General features: G+C 36.7%; 2 protein-coding genes and 1 pseudogene across 3 annotated transcripts; all 3 read left to right on the top strand.

Moving 5' to 3' along the window:
* The first annotated feature begins 2,746 nt into the window (after positions 1 to 2,746).
* LOC148908939 (uncharacterized) lies at positions 2,747 to 20,999 on the top strand (annotated as a pseudogene). Its single transcript, XR_016120599.1, has 6 exons — positions 2,747 to 3,171; positions 3,282 to 3,418; positions 3,811 to 4,791; positions 4,927 to 7,357; positions 16,007 to 16,170; positions 17,434 to 20,999. The product of XR_016120599.1 is annotated as an uncharacterized LOC148908939 (transcript).
* On the top strand, positions 8,540 to 10,366 carry LOC116304001 (uncharacterized). The gene has a single exon (XM_031713647.2). The coding sequence runs from the start codon at positions 8,859 to 8,861 to the stop codon at positions 9,363 to 9,365; it is 507 nt and encodes a 168-aa protein (XP_031569507.1). The 5' UTR covers positions 8,540 to 8,858; the 3' UTR covers positions 9,366 to 10,366.
* LOC116303982 (uncharacterized) lies at positions 12,682 to 15,064 on the top strand. Its single transcript, XM_089034403.1, has one exon. It carries the CDS (start codon positions 12,786 to 12,788, stop codon positions 13,365 to 13,367), a length of 582 nt encoding a protein of 193 aa, XP_088890529.1. The 5' UTR covers positions 12,682 to 12,785; the 3' UTR covers positions 13,368 to 15,064.
* Positions 21,000 to 24,373: the final 3,374 nt, after the last annotated feature.

The following is a 24,373-nucleotide window of genomic DNA, read 5'->3' as shown; positions in this document are numbered from 1 at the left end:
TTGGCTTTGAGGGATTCGGTCCTTTGTGCTATGAGTATGTTGAGTAGAGAAAATCGATTCTATTAGAAAAGATTAAGCGGTCGCTATAGAAACAAGAATATTTTCCCACTTTGTCTATGTTGAACCTACCTCTCCACAAGCCATTACCCATGCTCCACGGACAGTTTACCACAGGGTGACCGTAAGTCTTCCGTAGCAAAGCAAGTACAATACATCGGCTCTACTTCGCGTACTCTCTGCTACAAGCCAGTAAAGATCCACAAGGTATAGCAAGCTGTACCTCGTCCCCAGGCTTCTCTTCGCTGTTTGGCATGACGTGAGGTGACTATAAAGCAGTCCGCCATTTTGGATTTGGGAGAGCTGACAAGTAGCCTGGGGACGAGAATAAGCAAACTGTTTCATTACATTTACGGATAATAAACTTGATGTCTTTCGGATAAGGAAATGCACGGTATTGTGGTAGTCAATCTGCGTTTAGTTATAAACACGTCTTGTGTAAGAAATTCGAAACATCCAAAAATGGCCTGGTGCGCAAGCGTGTCCGACACTAGCAAAACCAACATGTGCACATGCGCAGAAATAAATACAAAAGTCGAAGGAAACCTGCCCTGTCCTGTTCCACACACAAGCAATATAAAACGTTTCAGTCAAGTCTGCCTCTAAGCAGCGCGCCCATTGAAAACATTTCCACTGAATTTTGTTTTGTTATGATTTACGAGTCTGATTAATTTTGGCGCCACTTCCGCTTACACCTGGAGCGTTCATGGTCAGTTACGCATGTACAGTTTGATCCCAGACAGTAAGGGTACCTTGTAGACACAATGACGTCACAAGACAAGTCTGCATTAAGCTTCGCATACATACTAATTAGTATATCGATGGGGACAGTGCTGTTATGTCTAATAACGATTTAAGGCGCGATAACACGGAGCAATTTTCTCTGCAACTTGTCTAGTAACGGTGTTGCGACACAAGTTGCATGGAGCATTGCAGCGTCTAACCTACAGCGCAGTTTAAAAAAATGTTGCAAGACAAGTTGCAGCTATTGTGAAAACGTAGAATTGGTTTCTACTTTTGGCAACGATTGCGTCTCCGTTGCACCGTATAGACAGACACTCATTGCAACTTCTTTGCGGGACAAAGTGCAGAGACTGATTGCTCCGCATAATCGCGCCTTTAAGCTTGATACGTGGTCGGTAGATTGAATCGCATTTGACTACTCATTTCCTTTACTCTTTAACCTGTTATTGGCACTTTGATTTTATCTTCAAAAACGGTTTCATCTTAAACAACGAAAATCCATTGCATTGTCGTGTAATGAATTCCGTGTTGTGGTTACCACAAATATTGAAACGATTCGCATCATGATATCGATCGTGTCTGGTCTCGTTCCCCTGTACTGAAGTCAAACAGCTTGAACTTTTATATCCATTAGATATAAAGTACGTGATCGAAGTAGAGTGCAAACAATCCGTGAAGCACTAATTACTAAATAGTACAAAATAGTGCTAATTAAACAATAGAAAACAATGGAATTTACATGAAATTGTACTATTTAGTATTACTAAAGTTTCACGGTTATATTGTTTGCACTCTAGGCCATATATCCGTAAAAAACTTTGTAAGAAATTAAGAGGGGATGTCAGCAAAAATCGAACAATTTTGAAATTTTGTGGCAACGGTCGAAAAATCGATTTCGCTCATATTCTAACCTTAGGTAGGCCTTATTCTAACTAGAACCACTATGTAGTTTGTTTTTAAAAATATCGCTTATTTTACGAGAAAAACGAGAAAATTGATTTTTGCGGATTTCAGCCTTTTGACGGCGGAAAGAAATCGACTACTTCAGAGCCTTCGCGTCGCAAAGAAAAGTAATTCAGACATATAAAACCATTATAATCTTATCAATTGGTATCTAAACTTGTATTAGGAAAATGTTCAGCTATCTCAGTTTCCTTTTTCAAGACGAAAAAAAATTTTTTTTGACCCATACATTTTACAATACCAAGAGTATAGAAAGTTTAAAAAAATATTTTGGTATGTGCTATATAAAATAATGGGCTAAAATTTGGGCTAGTTAAAGTTAAGATGCTATATAATCTTATTCCACTGAAATTTGGTCGGGTAAATTATTTATCGCGTAAATAAAAAGCTTGAAATTCTTTAAAAATTCAGCGATTTCTCTGTCGGCAAAGATCAGTCGATTTCAATAGTTCTGCACAAACAACGCAATAAATCCGAGTTTGTTCGTTTTTCGAGCAATAATCTAAAGCAAAAATACTTTAAAAGGCCTAAGTTATTATTTTTAAGATAACGAAGAATCTTTTGAGGCTCAGATTCAAACACGCTTTGCTATTCGCGACTGAGAAGTGGACTGAGTATTGTAAGCAAACTTGAATAACTAACAAAGTGTTTAACGATTACAGTAGGGATTGCTCACCATATTTTCGGATTACTTCAGACTATTCTGCTTTAACCGTTGAATATTATTTATAGTTAGGTGAAGAATAAGTAGTCGTTCTATTTTTCTTGCTCCTACCATGATAAATTGGGAAAGGACGGTAATCTGAGATGTAAACATGTAATCCACAATGCATGCCGCTTAAAACAATACACGTCACCAGTGACACCAAACTGACAGTGACATCTGATTCTAGTTATGCATGTTGTTTTCCACTGCTAGATAAAATAGAAATACAATAAGAAAAATTCAGATGCGAGTTGGTGTTGTTGCTTAAGGTGCTTGTAAACATAAAATGGAAGCTAGTTGCTCTTTTAAATCTTTGGTTGGAGGAAGCTGTGGGTTCGATCCAAAGGACATGAAACGAGATACTACCATAATCCCTTTATTGGCCTGCAGAAAGGAGATTTTCGACCACAAGACCGCCTTTGCGTTCTCTGGCCCCGAAAATGAAGTTGACTTGATCTTGAGTCGGGCAGCCATATTTGTTTGTCCAAATGATGTTGATACGTGGTCAATATGTCCATTCCATCGTTCAAAATTAGGATTGGGATGGACAAGAGGTTGCAATACAAGGTGCAGAGTACCTGTTGAAATATCTAAGCATCAAAAGACCAAAGGAAAATGGCCGAGATTTGAAAGAGGAATAGGAAAATCCGATTCGTCTATGATATTAAATAAGACTGGCGTATTCCTACAAGTAGGTTCAGGTCAGTAACAAGTTTGCATTCCTAATGATCCTCGAGGTTTGATTTGCGCATTTTTTCTTTCTATGAAATACTTTTATAGTAATAAAAATGTTTCTTTTATTTATTTGTAGGAATGTGCATAAATTGCAGAAAAACTCTTAAACAACTCGAAGACTCCGATCCACAGACTCCGGTCACCACCAGCGCCTCCCAAAAACAAGAACTGGATGAACAGAGGATTGTTGAGCAAATAAGTAATTTGTCGCTGGTAAATATCTTTTCTCCTTGAAAACTGAAGGAATGCTTTTATTACTAAAATAAATGATTTTTGTGCGTTAGTGCTGTTTTCAAAACCCTTGGTTATTTTATTTGTTTATTTGTTAGTCGGTTTGCTAATCAGATTAAATTAGTAAAGGCGGCGCGAGTGGCGGCGGATTGGTATAATATGAAAAAATGTGGAGCGGGAAATGGGAAGGGGAGTGTGGGAAGGGAAGGGAGAGGAAGTGGGAAACTCTGAAAATCAACGAAACGTTAATGCGTATTTTACATGTTTTTGTGGGTCGGGAATTTACGTATTCTACCGATAAATGAAATCAGAATTAGAAGTGCGTTCATTTTCTTATATTTTTTATAATTATTTTTTCTGTTAAATAATTTTAGGACGAAAAGGAGGAGGTGACGTTTAATCCAAAGTTCTCCACGCCTACAAGTCTGTATCAACCAAGCGAATCTTCTTACTTATCCGTCACTGTGGAAGAAACGGAGGTTGTTCCTTCCCCAAAAGAAAAATTGAATGCCTTCCTTTGTTCACGGGACATTAGCCCTATTCGTCATTCTCTTTCGTTACCATGGGAACAAACATCAGAGCGCACAAAGCGTTTTCATATCCGGAAAACGCAACAGGTTGTAGATGCATGCCTGAAGGAGATTGCTCCTGAAGATTCTGAAATGCTATTTTCTGCATTGAAAGAAACGAAGTCTAATAAATGTAGTGTTGATAACTCCCTTATGGAGGCTTTATCTGAATGCTACAATAACAGCAGTTCTTGGAGCACCCGCAGACAGATATTATCCATCATGGCGGACAAATTGAGTTTTAAAGAGCTTCGCAGGTGGATACCTAGTTTGACAAGATATCGCTTCAATCTTGCAAGACACCACCTTTTACTCCACGGCAGAGGGGCAGTTTTACCTTCCACTAAGAACACGCGAATGTACGTTCAACCAGAAAAGCTTGAGCACTTCATTATATTCATTACCAGCTCACATATTGTACAAGATTTGCCATTTGGCGAGAAAACGCTTAAGTTATCGTCACAAACAGAAATCAGGATCCCAAATGTTATACGATCTTTGATACCTGAGCAAATTATTTGTCAGTACCAAAGCTATTGTCAAGAGACAGGTTTCAAACCAATGAGTCGTAGTTCGTTATGCAGAGTTCTCAGCGTATGTTCAGCTTCAATACGCAAATCTTTACAGGGCTTAGACAACTTTTCAGCACTTGGAGCAAAAGCCTTTGATGATCTTGAAGAGTTGGTTGAAAAGCTTGGAGACACTTACGGGAATGGGCTTACTTGGGCGAAGGAAATAAAGCAGAATCTCAAACTAGCAAAGCGTTACTTCAAAGGCGACTATAAGGTAAACTAAATGTTCACTTTCAGTTATTCTGCAACAATTCATTATTGAAAGCGCACGCTGCAGTAAAATCCCAAGCTCCAAACCAATGAGCATCATGAAATACATGCATAATATCGTTATAATGTTTTGTTGAAGGTTCACGTTACCAAAAGCTCAAAGGTTGCAGATCATTGCAGAACGCACGCCCTAAGTTATCCAAGTGAAGATGACCACATGGTTGACTGTGACCACGAGCATGACCTGAAATGCGATAGATGTAACTTATTTCCTGTAACTCTGAAAGAAATAAAATGCGTAGTAGAAAGCACTAGATGCACCTTGGAAGATAAAGGAGAAATGGAGTTCTTGATCTCCCAGTCCGCGCAGAACATCGAGGCCTGGAAGTCCCATCTTTTACGATCAATTAATCAAGATCAAGCAAGGCAAGAAATTATCAAAGATTTAAGAAAGGAGGCAGTGCTTTTAGTTTCCGACTGGGCAATGAAGTTTTTGCCAAGAAAGTTCCGAGAAAGCCAGCAAGACTGGTTTGGTAAGCGCGGGATCCCCTGGCACATAACTGTTGCCATGACCAAAACAGATGAAGGAGAAATGAAAATGTTGACGTTTGTACATGTTGACGTTTGTACATATATTTGAAAGCTGCATTCAGGACAGTCCTGCTGTTCTGGCTATTTTTGACGACGTTCTACAGCAACTTAAGAGCATCACTTCTGACATTACCTCTCTTTACCTCAGACAAGATAATGCCGGATGTTATCATTCTGCATCGACAATACTTGGCATTTATCAGGTTGCATCACAAAATGACTTTAATCTAGTGCGCATTGATTTCTCAGACCCGCAGGGCGGCAAAGGCGCATGCGATAGAAAGGCTGCAACTATCAAGAATCATATGAAGAAGTATTTAAACTCAGGACATGATATAGATACTGCTCAACAAATGAAGTGTGCTATGGAGTCATTTGGAGGAATCCCTGGGGTAAGAGTAACACTGTGCGGCGCTCAAGCTTCTCCAGACTTATCAGAAAAATGGGAAGGTGTGAGCTTTATTAACAACATCGCTTACAGCAATGAAGGAATTACAGTTTGGAGGGCTTATGAAATTGGTGCTGGCAAATTTATGCCTTGGAGTAGCTTTAATCTGCCCAACAAATTGCCAAAGCTCAACAAGATTCCAGATTATGAAGTATCAAAGGTTACCTTTCTTTCCATCAAAGCAAGAAAAATGCCGACACAAAAACCCGCTCTTAAAGCTGAGTCACTGCAGAAGGTAAAAAAAGTTAAGAATAATGATGATGATGACGATGATGATGACGATGATGATAATGATGATGATGTCAACTTAACAGAAGATAACCAAGACGAAGATAGTGAGGGCGCGAAAATTGGTCGAGATGACGAAAATGCGTTATTCTTTTGCCCCGAAGAAGGCTGTATTATGTCTTTTCAGAGATATTCTTCTCTCGAAAAGCATATTGATTATGGAAGCCACAAATATGTTCTTGAGCATGAAACTCTGTATGACAGAGCTATGATTATGTACGCTACAAAGCTAGAGCATGGTGCTACTGACGTTCCTCAGATAGATGGGGACACTACCGTCAATCTAGATCATGATCAAGTGCTTCCTAAAGGATGGGCACTAAAATCAGCAGCAAAACGAAAAAGATTTAATGAAGCACAGAAAAACTATCTAACCGATATTTTTGAAAACGGAGAATCAACTGGAAGGAAGGCCAATCCTGCAGCTGTGGCCCAGACCATGAGAAGGGCCAAAAACAAAGATGGCTCAAGTATGTTCAATAAGAATGAATATCTTACGTCGCAACAAATTGCAGGCTTTTTCTCGCGTTTGGCAAGAAAAAAGAAGCTAGGCTCAGCTGATGACGAAGACAACGATGAAATGAAGAAAAATGAGGAAAACAAAGAAAAAGAATTGTTTCATGTAATGAATGAAGTAATGGAACTGGTTTCTGCACAACATCCAATCATGTTTGATCATTACAATATCTGCGAAATGGCATCCAAATCCAAGCTATCATCTTTTTCAATCCAAATGCTTCAGGAAATCTGTGCCTCCTTCGAGCTTGAGACGTCTCACATTAAGACAAGACGCAAGAAGCCATACTTACATCTCCTGCAAGAATTAGTCAACGCCTGTATTTGCAGTGCGAGAACCTGAACATCTCTTATGGAAAATATAGCGATTTCCACGTTTATTTTGAAACGTTCGCTAATTAGCACGTTTGAAGTGTCAGACAGTCTGTCTCTCTTGAAGGTAAAGTTTGTTAGTTTATCCTCAGTTACCTAGGAAATTCATCTCAAAAATATGAAACACACGACGATATCTTATAATCAGATGTCACTGTCAGTTTGGTGTCACTGGTGACGTGTATTGTTTTAAGCGGCATGCATTGTGGATTACATGTTTACATCTCAGATTACCGTCCTTTCCCAATTTATCATGGTAGGAGCAAGAAAAATAGAACGACTACTTATTCTTCACCTAACTATAAATAATATTCAACGGTTAAAGCAGAATAGTCTGAAGTAATCCGAAAATATGGTGAGCAATCCCTACTGTAATCGTTAAACACTTTGTTAGTTATTCAAGTTTGCTTACAATACTCAGTCCACTTCTCAGTCGCGAATAGCAAAGCGTGTTTGAATCTGAGCCTCAAAAGATTCTTCGTTATCTTAAAAATAATAACTTAGGCCTTTTAAAGTATTTTTGCTTTAGATTATTGCTCGAAAAACGAACAAACTCGGATTTATTGCGTTGTTTGTGCAGAACTATTGAAATCGACTGATCTTTGCCGACAGAGAAATCGCTGAATTTTTAAAGAATTTCAAGCTTTTTATTTACGCGATAAATAATTTACCCAACCAAATTTCAGTGGAATAAGATTATATAGCATCTTAACTTTAACTAGCCCAAATTTTAGCCCATTATTTTATATAGCACATACCAAAATATTTTTTTAAACTTTCTATACTCTTGGTATTGTAAAATGTATGGGTCAAAAAAAATTTTTTTTCGTCTTGAAAAAGGAAACTGAGATAGCTGAACATTTTCCTAATACAAGTTTAGATACCAATTGATAAGATTATAATGGTTTTATATGTCTGAATTACTTTTCTTTGCGACGCGAAGGCTCTGAAGTAGTCGATTTCTTTCCGCCGTCAAAAGGCTGAAATCCGCAAAAATCAATTTTCTCGTTTTTCTCGTAAAATAAGCGATATTTTTAAAAACAAATTACATAGTGGTTCTAGTTAGAATAAGGCCTACCTAAGGTTAGAATATGAGCGAAATCGATTTTTCGACCGTTGCCACAAAATGTTCGATTGTTGCTGACATCCCCTCTTAAGTAAATTTCGTAGACCTACAAAACTTTGCACTAATTGGTACATTTTTTAGTTAATTTTTTTTTTCATGGATATATTTTATGCACTCTATTAAACGTGCGACCCCTTGAACGAAAGAGATGGGAGTTTATCATTCCGTTCGCCCTTCAGTTCGTGTTGCTCTATAGGAAAGCACCGTATTTAGTGAGCGTTGGTATTTTATGAATAGGGGGGATTTCATTTTAGGAGTGCCCCCTACTCATTCAAACAAAATCGTTACTGCAGCAAATGGCTAGCCCTCCCAAATCCCCATTGCCCCCCCCCCCCCCCCCCGCCTACATATAAATCATGAACGTTCCCTCATTAATGTACTTAGAATTTAACGAGTCGTTGGCTTTCCTTTGCTGATGATTCGCGCGCTTTCATGGGAGAAAGGTCAGCGTTTATGAGGAAACGATTGTAATTTTTTTTGGCCAACGCACAAGCAATAGAGAGACCGATCCTCGGGTTGGATGGTTAATGATGAGACATCCTGTGGGTCACGATTAGCCCCTCTTCGTGGCTTGAATTTCAGGCCCCTGGACTCGACTACACGTGTACTTTAATTTTAATATTCAGTTTCCAGGGGGCAAGATATATCATTAATTATCACGGCTGGGTAGCTGTTGACTGCCTTTATCAGCTCACCACAAACTGATTTAACAAAACGATCCTGCTATTCTATGGAAGATACGTGTACAGAGGCGAGAAAAAAGGAATCTGTGACGATGACAGTTGAAGACAAACCTTTGTCTATGCTTTCATGGGGGAGCGAGGCAATGCAGGATTATGTAAACGTGTACAAGAGGAAATGCTCTGAGAATAAAGACGAGCAAGCTGCGATATGGACCAGTATGTATGAGAAAAATTTGGGGAGAAAAGTCAGTGATTTGCCGCCATGGCTTGGCCCAAACGCCAATAGTCAACAAAAGTTTGGGGATCCTGAAAAGACTGACTTTGCGTCAATTCATAAAGCAAGAGCGGCTGAATCCTGTGAGGCGAATGCAACTGACTTCATGACAGCAGAACAGAGACGACATCATCGCAAAAAACATCGAAGCAGGCGATCTGGATCTGATGATTCTACAACATCTTCTCATTCAGATCACGACCAAGTGAGAAGTAATTGCTCCAGTTTTGATACTACAGAAGAAGAACAAAATGACCTATCACAATCAACCGAGGACTGAAAACAAGACAAATGTGACTTGTGCATGTTGGAAGTCGACATCGCAATCCAAAAATGACGTTTTCCCAGTGCTTTTTCTCAACCATGTAAGAGACTGTTTAGGGATATTTAATGTGAATATGATGTAAGATTGGATTGATTATTTGTTTTATAATAATACCCAAAGATTCATATATGTGATTGGCGATTTTGAATCATGAAATAATATTATCAATTAGATCATTAGATTCGCAGACATCAGCGTCGTCAGCTGATCACGTTATTGCACTATTTCGCTAAAAAATTCCCTCCTTTCCTCGGATCCTTTAGGAATAATCATTTCATTATTTGGCTGTAATTTTTATTTCCTTCCTTCAAAGAAATTTAAGACGATCTTAAAACATAATAACTTAAGCACCTACGTGGCAGACGTTGTAAGGCAAAGCATTTTTAAAAACAACTTCAATAAGAAAGCAAAAAAATATAAATTTAAGAAAATAATAACAAATAGAAAAGAGATAATGCCAATAATTCACAAAGTCTTGGCCTTTAGATTAATTGGTTAATGTATAGATTAGACACGCATAGACACATCTCCACTAGACGGTGTTGTCGATGAGAGAGCTCAATCAGGCTTAAAACCTGATAACAAACACAACAATTTTTTTTCGGTCCAATATAAGTCGTGCGTTCTGATTGGCTGCTCGAGCGTGCGGTATTTTCTATCTCTGACTGGCGGTTCGGTAAATGTTTTGCTGCATCTTGCTTTTGCTGCTAGTTTGAAATATATATATTCATATTCATATTGTCAATAATGTCAACAGGAGACAGAAAAACGTGCAGACAAAGTTTAAGGTCCTGTTACTTGTTGCGATGTTTTCAATCTTGATTATGCGTCTTCAAAATATGATTTCCATGTTCGGCTTGTCCACATGTATAGATTTCTAGACAGTGGAGCTTGCATGATTTAATCCGGAAATATCCTTGACAGCTATCTAATCAATAAAGATATTACTTCAGAAAGCAGCCACCTAAATGAGTTTCCCTTTCGTGCAAGGCATATTTTTTGACACCATTTTCCCATCGCAAGATGATCCCAATTTTCTTCCATAACTCTTTTATGCTAGAGGTTCCTAAAGGGGGTGGGAGCTGCCAATTTCATTTTCCACTCAATTTTTTTACGAATCTCATCTTACTTCCCAGCATCCAAATTCCAAACTTTTTTCGATACTGGTATTGTCCCATTCCCATTTTGTTGTTTTCCCCATTTTCAGTGAGTTTTAATCCTCACAAGACTCGACTAGCTAGGTTCCATTATAATCCCTAGATAAGACTAGTATTAGTTTAACATAAACGAATAGCATACAAACGACATTGCAGTGCAATGTGGGGATTTTTGAGCAAGTCGTTCATTTCGTCCCACAAAACAGTCCCACAATGCACTGCAATGCCAACTCGACCCAGTTTTCTCTCAACCTCGTATTAGTTAATCAGTATTCTCGACTTTAACATCCCCATAATCCTTTGCGTCTTTGGGGGGTAACCAGAAGGTAAAAACCCACCTATTTGGCTGAAGGCTGATCAGACGATGTCGAAAATACCTTGTTCGGTATCCAAAGATAAAATGAAAAAGTAAAAAACAGAAAAAGATAGAAGCTTGAAGAAGTTTAAGGTAAATTTTAAACATTTTTTCGTAAATCAATACATTTTCTGTAAGACCAAAACTCTTGATGATCTGTACACGCAAAAATAACTTGGAATAAACTGATAATCAGTATTGTTCAGATAAAAGCAGGTATAGTATAAATTCAATTAAGAAACCTTTCAATTTGGGACAGTTTTTTGATTGGTTACCCCCCAAAACGCAAGGCATTATGGGGATGTGAAAGTCGAGAATAAACGAAAGTCCTTGATTCCTATCAGACACCATATTCAGACTTCCGTCCATTTAACCCCTTGAACGTGCTAGGTCATGATCAGATAATTTAAGTGACATTCTACAGACCTATCAGAGACTTGAAAATACGCATCGACAAGTATCAAGGAAGGCGTCAGGGAATTAACCCAGCTTTCTTTTGTTCGATTCCGGTGGTTTGAGCTTGACTTCGTGTGATTTGAGATCGGTTCGTTTATGTGTTGCCTGTTGTGTTTGGATGTGACGCACTTTGCAGTAAGCAGCGAAAAAAGGAAGGAAGGAAGGAAGGAAACTGAAAGAAAGCTAGCTAGGTCTATTCTTTGACTGTTCACAGAAGATTGCGTTACTAATGGTTATTGATTTGAATTTAATGAAGGCCTAAACTTCATTTTCGATTCAAATTTTTGCTTTGGGTTAACACTTTGATTCCACTTTCATCGTTCACCTCCACTTCCAAACAAGTTAAACTTTCTGAATAACAAGATTTTAGCCTTGTACAACAGCCCTTCTTTAAGAAAATAGTTTTTGGCGCTCACCGCTTGAATACGAAAAGAATTCTCTCTTAATACTCTATCAACTTTACATTACAGATTGGGTTACAGGGTAAATCTCAAACCACAGGAAACCCATAAAAAGCAAAGATGCCTTTCTAAAAGAAACGACGTGAAAGACAGAAAGCCGGGCTCATTGTGAACGGCGACGCCAAAACCTTAGGCTCCCTCGGTCATTATATATTCTTAGGCCCCATTCCGTATTCTAGCAAGATGTAGCGTGGTGACAAACAAGGGAACCTATTTTTATTAATATTTATAAATCAACGTGGTGGCAAGGCTTACTTTACCTGTCACTTAATTTGACTTCCACCTGTGGTCACCCGTGGTTACGCCCGTGGTCACTGGTGTGTAGTTTTACACTCGCGCGTAGTCTTACTAACGATAAAGTGCAAGCCCTTGAAGCTGAATAAAAACGGTGAAGAGGGATGGGACGGATCAATCTTTTCAGACTTGAAATATTTCAAAAGGCCGCTCAAATTTTACTAGAAAGACCTTCCCCGACGATAAAATAAAAGACTAAGAACTATTAGGTATAATTCAAATGTGACTTGTCAACTTTCTTGTTACTCGGGCTTTCAAAGAAATGCCCGAGGTATAAATTGGGCTTTTTTGCTTTTAGTATATTACAGCTCTTCTATCAGAGGATCCTGAAGGGTGAAAATGAGAGCTGGGATTCGCCTCTTTGGGGGCTGGGAATATAGGATTTCATGCAATGGGAATGGGATTCACAAGCCTAAAAAACAATCAGAAATAGGAATTGGATTGATATTTGAACAAAATATAGGCTATAGGATTTGGCCAAAATGGGAATCCACGAGACCATACTAGCATGTGCCTACAGAGCTTGGGCTACCTGTGGTAAGTGATTTCACGGGCAGCTGGCTTGTCATCTGGATCGACCTTTTCATATCGTCTCACAACACGGAAACAGATAACATTCTAACAAACAGATCCTGTAGATGTACACTTAGCCATGGCAGACACAGAGTCGATAAAACGAAAACACGAGTCTAAGACTTTAATAACGGAAGACAAACCTTTGCCCATGGATTCAAGAGTGAGCGATGCCAGAAAAGATTATCAAAAGGTTTACAAGAGGATGTGCTCCGAGAATAAAGACGAGCAAGCTGCGATATGGACCAGTATGTTTGAGGAAAACTTGGGGAGAGAAGTCAGTGGTGAGCTGCCCCCTTGGCTTGGCCCAAAGGAAAAGAAAGAGGGAAAATTTGGGGATCCTGAAAAGACGGATCTTGCGACTATTCACAAGGCGAGAGCGAAAGAATCTGGTGTGGCCAATGCAGCGAATCTTATCGATAGCAAAGCAGAACAAAAGGAAATCAAAGAATCGCCGTGGCTTGACCAAAACGCTAAAAGTGAAGGAGATTCAGAAAACCAAGAAAAGACAGACTTCGAGTCGATTCATAAGGAAAGAGTGATTGAATCTGGTGTAGCGAATGCAGCGAATCTTATCGATGAAAGACGACATCGCGCTAGAAGTTTTGAAGGAAGCAAGGAAATACCTCCTACAACAACTGGTTCAGACAAGGAAAAGTGATGATACCTCAGCGGAGAAAGGATAAAAATCTATCGCAATCAAACAAGGACTAAAGACAAGAAATCTGAACAAGTCTAAGATGTTTGATGCATTAGTTTTGGGGCATTTGCTTTCCCAAAAGTGACGCAGATGTCAACAATGGAAGGAACTGTGTAAGGATATATAATGTATTTATGTGAATATGTTATGAGATTGGATTAAGTATTTGCTTTATAATAATATCCAAAGTATATATTTCGTTTAGTTGGCCTTTTTCTCACGCGGACGCCATGTTTATTCTTATTTTGAAGCACTTGGATATTTGCGTGGTGTTTTTTTGTTCTTGTCAACATGCCTATCGCATGAGTAAAGCATTATTGTCACGTTTTGGTTTTTGCGCCTTTTCGCTCTGTCGTATTTAATATGTTCGATGGAAATCCATTTTTTCCGTAGTTCCAATAGTTTTTTCCGTATGGTTCATTTTTTATTGCCTTTTTATCGACATATTAACTCAAGCAATTTATACCATGAGGTCATTACAGTATTCTTGGCTTTCAACAACGTCATCGAAAAATTTCCAAAGACTTATATACGACAAAACCTCCACACACCGAAAGAGCAACTAAAACTGTTTATCTCAGCCAAAATTGTAGCTAAGAGAAGCTTTAGATACGGAGATACGAGCGATTGATTATGCCCATAACTTAGTTGACACGGTATGGGTCCGCCATCTTGATGTCCTATCTAGAGGGGCGCAAAGATGGCGGCCAAATCACGAAAGTTAAAAATCATGTTTCTATTGATCCCAATTAATTAGTTTAATAATAATAATTATCGAAATAAAGTTAACAATCATCTACTAAAATGAAAATGTATTATATCAATCGAATTTCCCTATTCCTAATGCTTTGAAAATGCGTGACACTGATTGCGTTACAGAATTTGATTCGTAATAAATCTAAAACCAAACATCGAAAATACACAAGTATTTTGGCAAAGCTTTTCTTTTAACGCTGTAAACAGAATATTCGACAAACAGTTTTGTGGAGTGAGTACTTTGGATTTTTGTCTTTTCATGATGTCGGGTGAAAGCCAAGAATTAGGTATCAGACATCGTGTTTATGTTCGTGCGGTCATCAATGTTAGTGCGCAGGCATCTATGTGAATAATATACTCTATTGTCATACAACATTTTGAAGCTGATAAGACAATCTCGTACCTAGAGCCTGCATTTCTTCTGGCCTGTGACGAAGAATGAGGGCTCTGGCATAATCCATCAGTTTTTTAGACCAGTATTTCTTGGACCTCTGGTATAAGAGTGCATGCACTCAAAGACTTGCAAAAAATAAATTAAAAAAAAGTAAACCCAGAACTCTGTTTTAAAGCATGATTTTCATTGATTATATTTCACTTCCAGAAAATTGTGCATGTTTCAAAAAATGTATAATATGATAAATATATGTTAATATGTTTTGCATCGTTTTGGTTTTCCAAACTGGCACTTTTAGCTCAAACTATTGATCTATCAGTAATATACCACTAGTAGGTGGGCCAATCAGAGCACAGGATTTGTTATAGACTACTAGTAGGTGGGCCAATCAGAGCACAGAATTTGTGATAGACCACTAGTAGGTGGGCCAATCAGAGCACAGGATTTGTGATAGACCACTAGTAGGTTTTATTTTTTTATAGTGGGATATAAATTCAGTGTATGCATACTGGTCAGTTTCCAACAATTTAACATTTTTATATATACGACTCTCAACTCACATGTTGATTTTTTTATTTTTATGATTTCTCAAAAAAGTTATGAGCCAGCCCTAATGAGGCTTTATTTTCTCCTGAGCCACACTTTATTTGAAGCACAAAAAAATGGACCACACCCTTTTTTTACAGCCCTCCCTCCCCACACATTGACTTTATAGGGCTGTTTTCAAGATACTTTAGTCTGTTTAGATGTCAAGATGTCTGTCTTTTTCTTAGATAAGGACTTAAAATCGTAGGCCCTGTCTCCCAACCCTTCCTAAACTGCAATAAAAATGGGGGACATAAAAGAATCTGTTGAATTATTCGTGTAAGAGTAGGGGATTGTCTCCCAGTTCAACGGCCTATCCCAATCTGGAGGCATTATAATAACATACCAAAAAATCACTCATGATTGTAAGCTGCACGGCTGCTACTATTGCCTTGACATGCAGCCCGTAAAGTCCTCCAATGATCTTGTAAAGTGCCATTGCGCTCCTGAAAATAGCACTATATAAATTTATCCCTTTACCATTTATACCTTTTTACCTTTAATTGACCAGTATATTTGGTATAAGGAAACATGATGTTTGAAAAGTAACTGATAAAACTTTTGTTTTGGGCTGGTAAATTTTTGGATGGATGGATGAGATGAATAAATGCCGGATGAAATGGATGGATGGATTAATGGATGGATGGATGAGATAGGGTGGATGGGTGAGGTAGATCGGATGGATAGTTAAGATGAGATAGATATAAGATGGATGGATCATGGACGGATGGATGGGTGAAATGGATAAAATAGATAAATGAGAAAGATATGATGGATTGAACTCTGAGCTCTCCGCTGCATTGACCTGCAGATCAATGTCTATTCTATAATTGATAAATTGATGTGATAAGCTTTCTATAAATAGGTACTCTTTATAAGCAAGGCTTCCCCAAGATTAAACATATCATGGGCTTCCTGTGGTAATGAGGCACGTGTACCCATCATGCTTCAGGGTCCCTTTGACAAGAAGAAATGAGATGGCGAGTCGAGAGAAGTCAGGGCGTTGACAGAAACTTCGACTATTATAAGGTAAGAACGGCTTCAATACTAGAATAGACTAGACAGACCTTAAGATAACATTGAGTTCTTCCCCTGTATAAATTCATTTGAGGGTTTATAGGGTTTATCGTCGTTTAAATAAGCATTTAATTCTGGCATCTTGTTTGGTTGCTACACGTGACAGACTTTTAAGGCTAAAAGTTTTGCAAACTCTCTTGTTTTGACCACAAAAAATTCTCCTTAGCTATTCTATCAATGCCAAAAAGAATTCAAAGTTAGTTTAGACTTTTTCTTATCCTTTTTTTTTTCCATTTTTTGCAAACATTTGAATATTTGTTAACCATACTTCCAACGAGAAATGTTGCTGGTCATTTTTCTTCCATTTCCTTAGAAAAAAATAGACAGCTTAAGCACTGAGCCAGCTTTTACGAATTATTTTCCTTTATTCGAAAAAAACTACGGTTAACCAGATATATTTTGACAGAAGGGAGTGGTTGACAAATTTTATTTGTTGGGGGACCCCTTAGAACTGTTCATTTTTTTATCAGAGAGGGTGAGCTGGGGAAATGAATTTGCTTGGTAACCCACACTAAAATTCTGAGCCACTGATCCATTGTTGGTTTAAAAAAAATGGTCTAATTTTTTTTATTTTTAAAGTGTGGTCCAACTCAAATTGCCCTATTTCACTATGACGTCACACCAAAACTATCTATTGTTTAAACACAAAGAATCATGGTCGTCAGAGGGAGTCAAATCAAAGCAAATTCACCGAAAATTGTTCTAAAACCGGTATCAATCCATGAAGAGAAGTAGAATAGCCAGCAAACCCTCAGAATATTTTTTAGTACATATTATTACATATTATCACATATTATATCTGAAAACCAGGCTATTTTAGATTAAACTGTTTCGCTAGGAGCAAATTTTGTTGAATTTTCTTTCGGATTTGGCGATTCTATCCCCCACATAAACAAGCAGTGACGTCATAGTGAAATAGGGCAATTCTTTTCTGTGGTCCCCTCTTGGAGCTTACTCGTACGTCAGCCAGGTTTATTTTCATCAGAACAAAAACTTTTGTTTAACCTGCAAAAATTTATTCTCAAATATTTGAAGTTGAGGTTACATGTTGATGTATCTATTGTCCTAGTCAACATGGCTGCCGAGTGAATAGGTGGATTTTTTAAGCCACCCCACTTCCCCCACTGGCCCTTCTCTTGCGTAAAAAATGGATGGTCCCTTAGGCTTTGCTCATGTTGGAGGACCATTATACTGACACTTTTATTGTTTTTTTAGTTGGATCATCAAGTATATGAAAGCTAGCTGAATCTATCTAGTGTTAGTTTTAGATGTTATTTAGTAAGATTACACTGGTGAAAACATATTTTTGGCAGTTTTTGGTTGGTATGTTTTGATATTTTTCCGATATTCACCTGTGTAATTCTACTAAATACTTATTCATCATAGATTGAGTGGATTCTGGTTGGTATTTACCAAACTTTTTCTGGTAAATATTTGCTGATTTTCGCTTTGTCTTTGGTGAATAATCTTTAATGTTATATTTATCTACATATAATGCTGTGTTGTATGTAGATTTGTTTTCACCACTTTAAGAATTGCTAAATTTTCTTTTAATTTACTAAATGCTGGTAACTTATGCACATATAATGTCTCCTTTGGACCTGATGACTGGCTGGCTTGGATCAACTCTACATATTATTATGATATATATTTGATTGATTATTGATTTCCATTGCCTTTTATTGTATTTGACTGATATTCATTGATCTTGATTATTTGTCTCCCATTGAATGATTCATTGCATTTGATTGATTATTGATGCATATGAAAAAGTTTCTTTCAAAATTTTGTGTATTCTATTCAAACAACTTTCAATTTTGTTTTTCCAGTGGCGAGTATTTGTACATTAAGCATTTTGCATTTGAGGTCAGATGATTTTCATCACTCTACATGTAAAACCTTAGTTTTATTTTTTTCCATCTTTCATTTTGGTTTGCGATTCAGATTTAGCAAATTCACAGAATCACAACATTTGGAAAAAAGCTTTTTCCTAGACCATTTCCTTGTTTGATACACTGAAACACTGGAACAATGTTTACAGTCTGTACAGTATGCTCTTGCTGTACAATAAATTCTTCTAAGCAACTTGAAAAAATTAAGACTCTCTTTTTGGCTTTCTATTTGACTCATTGATTTTCTTAGTAGTTTTGCAACCATAGTTAGTGAGAGGATACTGTATACATCATGATGATTGTTATTCTCATTGATGCATTTGATGATACAGTAGAACCCCACTATCTTGTACTTGTCGTGATCATCGAAATCATAGCCAATCGGCTGCATTTGATATTTTTCATGTTACTATTGGCTTTCAATTTCTCCATTGAACATTTTTGATGAGATAGTGTGGTTCTACTTTCTTTGATTACCATATATTATGATGCTTTAATAAAGATTTGCCTGCTGTATTCTGCACTCCTGGTTCACTCCCTTCAACATGGTAGGTCAAGTGCATAATTTACCAGCATTAAGTTTTGTATTTTCCACCAATGTCCTCTTTCGTCATGCAAATGCTTTTTTGAATCTCTTAAGATACTATACGAAATATGGTAGGATGTATTTTGGTTATACATTTATTTTAAATCAACCAGAGGATGTCGTTTGGAAGGTGCAATTTCTAAAATTACTTTTGTATCACTGTACATACTCAACTGCAAGTGCTTGTAGTGTTTGTACTCATCAGTGGAATTGTTTCTCTCGAAATGGTTCCATTTATTCTTAAAGTGGTGAAATATTAACTTAGGACTATGAGTGAACACACCAATCATCAGATAGACGTACTGTGCATAAAATTTCATTTGCATATTGAATGATGTTTTATGGCTACGCCATATCAATCCTGTTCAGAAATTTTTTTTCGTTGATATTTCATTATCTAAATATTTTTATTTTTGGCAACCTTTTACATTGTTTGGCTAGGACCTAAGATCATTAAAACTTGAATGCCTCATCTTAGGACTAACCAATAATAATTATTACGGAAAATTAATTTATCTAGCAGCTCCAAATTTATGTTTTTTATCAGCTCCAATTTTTAATGGCCAATGTGGAAAGCGTCAAAATTATTAGCAATTTGATTTTACTCGATAAAATTTAAAAAGTTGAAAAAACCTGATCGGGACAAAAAATACAACCAATTATTTGGCATCGGTATTCAACAGGCTTGGTGTGTTCATCTCATAGTCTGACGTAGGTGTTGCTTGAAGTAAAAGTACAACAAGAGATGACAAATGGTATACTAAAACTTAGTTTGCTTCTGTACTTTCTTTGAAACGATATATTTGTTAAAATGATTTCAAATTAAAATGTTGTTATAAAAATTAACTCGTATCATTACCACGGCACGGGAATGGATTGGTTATCTAAAGTGATTTGAAAAATTGACTTATCTGATGTTGGAATGAATTCACATTAATGCAAATACATGGTCGAAAACAATTCATTAAGAAAATTCAAATGGCTAGAACTTTGTTTTAAACAAGGTTAAATTGGAAAAAACCTTTTCAAGCCACCTTAAATTTTATATTTATAAACGATTGGTCAGCAAAAAAATACCATTTGTCACTCTTGCTGTAATGCAGAATAGGTAGGATTCAGTAAACCATGGTACAGATTTGGAGTGACAGGATAAATTGACTATGATTCCATCCTAAAGCCATACTGTTAGTAACACGGCATGCTGTACCTTGCCATACACCATGGTTGGCTGCAATCCTGCAAAGTCTATTTTGTTTCTAGTACTGGTAAGGTTCACGTTAGACATGGAACTTTTTATTGATCAAATATTCAATGTTTTGGGGTGTCTATAATCGGTCATCCACATTGGAGACTTGATAATTTTCATAAAGCTATGTGCAAGCTACCCTCTAATCAGTTTGAGGCAGCTTTTTCAATCGGATCAGTGGATGAAAAGTTCCATGTCTTAACTAAGTCCAATTAATGCTGTATACGAGGCATAAAACTGGTGTTGCAATCATTAAACATCCAATAAATTCTAAATTTCTCCAATTATCTCACTTAGACCATCACTTATTCGTATTGGCAATAAATTCGTTTTGGCACTACAATTGTATTTCATTTTGGCACTACAATTGTATTTCGGAATCTTTTTGGCAAAGTACAACACCAGTTTTATGCCTTTTTCAGTATCCAGTACAAGTCTTTTACTCAAGCAACACCTACGTCTTTAGAATCCCAATCAAAAGGTCTGTCCCTGAGGTCATTAGTTCATCCTATTTTAAACCCTTAAGGGTGGCCCTTAACACTTTGTTGAGGGCCACTTTTCCTTAAGGGGAGGGTAGGTTTGAACTTTTGATCTCAGGGACCTTCGTCTAATTACCCTAGGGGCAAAAAAAAGTACAAAAAGACTTAGTATATATTTTTTCAAAATTTATGGCTTTTTTTCACATTTTGTTATTTTTTTGTTATTTTTTTTGGCCAATTTGAATTTTTATTATTTTTTTATTGCCAATTTGATTTTTTTTTATTAAAGCCAATGTCTGATTTTCTTTGCCAATTTGGGGTTCAATTCTGGTTAACTTACCTTTATCCTGACTTGTGGGCTGCTGTGTTCTTGCTTGACTTGTCCAACTTTTCCTTCAGATTTGACCTTACCTGGGATTTGAACCACTTACCTTGATATTGCCACTTGCCTTGAAGTCTCTCTTGCTGTCCTGTATACTGTTAGTGAGTTTGTTGAAGGGTTAGGTATCAATGTACCTTAAGTCACATAGCTCTGTAATAGCCTGAATAAATTATCCAATTAAAATTCTTTTGAATAATTAATGTATTGTTTACTGTCTGAACCAAACAATAGGGGTATTAAGGATGACAAAGGCAGGGGATTAGATGGGTGGGGTAGAGGTGCAAAGGTATTCAAAGGGTAAAGGTGGTAAAGCGAGAAAGAGGTGCAAGAGGGTGTGGCAAAAAAGCCAAAGAGTAAAGGTGGTAAAGCGCCAAAGAGGTGCAAGTGGGTGTGGAGCAGTGAGGCTAAGGTTGCTAGGAAAACCGGAAATTTTTTAAGTTTTTGCGCGGGAAAACACTGTTCCATGAGGTAGATCACGTGACATGGAGGCTGAAAATTTTCTAAGTTTTTTGGCGGGAAAAAAACGAAAATTTGAAAAGGGGTGGACCACGAAATAAACAAACGATAAATATTTAAAAACTCATTTATTATACATCGCTAAAACAAAATACATGTAAAACACGTAATATTGAATCCAAAAAATAAGTGATATTTTTTATAACCTGCTTGCATAACCACTACAAACACGTCGATTGAACATCGGACTTCCTTGTTCCTGTCAGCAGTCTTGAAAATGCGTTTTCCTTTTTTTGTTGTTGTTTGCTTTGTTTGGCGTCCAAGATGTGGTTGGTCTGATAAAAACAAGAAAGATAAATTAATTGAATGAATGAAAAACGTATAATCTTGTGGGAATTAATGCAAGTAGCGTTAAACTCGGCTTCCAATTTAGAAATAGAAGATAATAAATGTTTTCTATATATGAATCTAGGAAATAAATAGAAGAAGAAGAAAAAACGGAATCGCTCCTCTACGATGGCGGGTTTAATAACCAAAAATGATTTCTTTCTACGGGGTTGACGAGGTACTTGTAGGTACGACTAGATATATAAATACCATAAGGTTAAGCAGTTTTAAAGGTAAGAAATAATATAAATAAGCTGCCCCAGGTACGAAATCAGTATATTACAAGCCAAAGAAGCCATTGCAAAGTTTAATAAGTGTTCTTCAACATGTGCGAGCTACAAACTCCTTAAAAATCAACATATTTCGACGATTTCTATTAACTTTTCTAATCCTAATAGTTGAACAAAGTTTCTATTCCAATTTACCTTTGGTTTTAGACGTCTAGGATCTACATTACGGCTGGTTTCTTGACATTTTTGGAACACTTTGATGGCTTTTTCTTGGCGTTTTTCAAAATGGCGGAACAGAACAAGTTTGTTGGATGTCCACGAATCCCTTGAGAATGACAAATCTGCAAGATAAAGAGAAAATGTGCTCTTAAAAAGCGTGCTCTATACAAAAACACCTTTCATCTTTAGAGACTTTAGACTGACCACTCCCTTGAGTATCATGTCTTTGTTTCTGTTGACAATGAATGGAATGGCGATGAAAAGTTCGTGCAAAAACTAAGATATTTGTTTTAAAAGGTCTTACGAAGCTTTTTTAAATGCCAATAAAAATAAAATCAATACTCCTAAGAAAAATGGCCTTATATTTTTTCATACAACATTTTCTTACTCTATCCGTGCGGTTTCCTAAAAGCCTCAGAGCCGAAAGTAAAATAAAGATATATTTTAATGCTGAAATCCTATGCAAAAGGCACAATTTTTAAGTATAGAGTGAAATAATTGTCAAAAGGATTTAATAGTTACGGAAAATAAGCAAACCAAGAACTTTCAATTTTACCAGCCATGAGACCCTAGCGAATACGCGGGATCCCTGTGGTGAAATGACAAATTCAAAGTGCGATTTACTCAAGAAATAAATCAAAAATTTGAAGTATTTTCCCTGATTCATGCAGAGGCTTATAAGAGTTTTTTCAGGAAATATGATCTTACTTGCAAAAAGAAACTTTTCATTTTCAGTAATTTTCAGTTCCATAGTTTTATGGGATCCCTGTGGTTTATTATGAAATATTCTCAATATTTTAAAAATCGCGTTTTTGTTAACAAATTGATAAAAAACGCAATTTTTTGACTTATTCACATATCATCATAAGCAATATTTTTATAAAACGTAATTTATTAGAAAGAAAAGTCCGATTTCTGGCCTTATGAACCTATATTACTTTGCCACAGGGATCCCAAAATCCAATCATCGCCAAAAAAACGCATTATAGAAAAAAAACTAAAGACTTCCCTCAAAAAACACTAGATGCATTAGACACTTCTTTCTTAGCTTTAAATCTTGGCCAAAACAAATTTGGACTTTTCGCATTATTTCATAGAAAACAAGCCTTGTGAAGTTGAGAACCCTAAAATCGCGTTTTTTCGAAGGTCCCAAATTTTCGTCAAATTAAAAACTCGCTTTTTCTAAGTAAAATATACACTAATAGAAAGCTGAGGACGAGGGCTTTACGATTCTGAAACTATATTTTCCAATTATATAAAGGCAAAGCAGTTATGAGTGAAGAAAGTTTCTGGTCCGCAGTCACCTAAGTCAGCGGTTTATTGTTTTTGCATTTTTGCATATTTTTCAATGTTTTTCATCTTCTTTTTCAATAAAACTTGCATGAATAACATCTCTTATAGTGCGCTAAATATCTGCGTTGGCAAAAGTTTGAAAACGCCTTGAGAAGTTTGAAAATGAAAAAGCAAAATATAGCAGGTTTGGGGTGCCTGTGGTTGTTTGGTGCAAGATCAAACCACAGGCAACCCAGACTAGAACGTTTTCAAACGTTCATTTTCAAACTTATCTAAGCTTTTCAAACATTTTGTCTTTGCAGTTATTTAGCACATTGTAAGAGGTGTTATTCATGTAAGTTTTATTGAAAAAGAAAAGCAGCAACATCCAAAAATATGCAAAAGTGTAAAAACAGTAGACCGCTGACTAGGTGACTGCAGACTAGAAACTTTCTTCACTAATAACACCGTCGCTTTCATAAAATCGGAAAAGATAGTTTCAGAAACGTAAAGCCCTCATCCTAAGCTTTCTATTAGTGTATATTTTGATTAGAAAAGGCCAATTTTTAAATTGACGAAAATTTGGGACCTTCGAAAAAACGCGATTTTAGGGGTCGCTACTTCACAAGCCTTTTTTTCTATGAAATAAAACAAAAAGTCCAAATTTTTTTGGGCCAAGATTTAAAGCTAAGAAAGACGTTTCTAATGCATCTAGCGGTTTTTGAAAGAAGTCTATATTTTTTCTCCTATAAGGCATTTTTTGGCGATGATTGGATTTTGGGATCCCTGTGGTAAAAAAATACAGGTTCATAAGACCTGAAATCTGAATTTTCGTTGATATGAATAATGCTTTATAGATTTCTTTGCTTAAGAAACGATTTGTTCTTTTAAGATAAATAATTATTTTATCTATAAGGCTTAATTAGAATTTAATTTTCTTTAAAAAAAAAGATTGGCATCTTATACCAAGACAAACGAAATGCAACCGTTACATCAATAAGTACAA

This window comes from Actinia tenebrosa, unplaced genomic scaffold (assembly GCF_029948245.1).
Source record: "Actinia tenebrosa isolate PJP-AT-01 unplaced genomic scaffold, QUT_ActTen_1.0 PGA_scaffold2__45_contigs__length_23673736, whole genome shotgun sequence".
NCBI classification, from domain to species: Eukaryota; Metazoa; Cnidaria; class Anthozoa; order Actiniaria; family Actiniidae; genus Actinia; species Actinia tenebrosa.
Note: the sequence above shows the minus strand (reverse complement) of the source record. Positions and strands in the feature narration are given on the sequence as shown.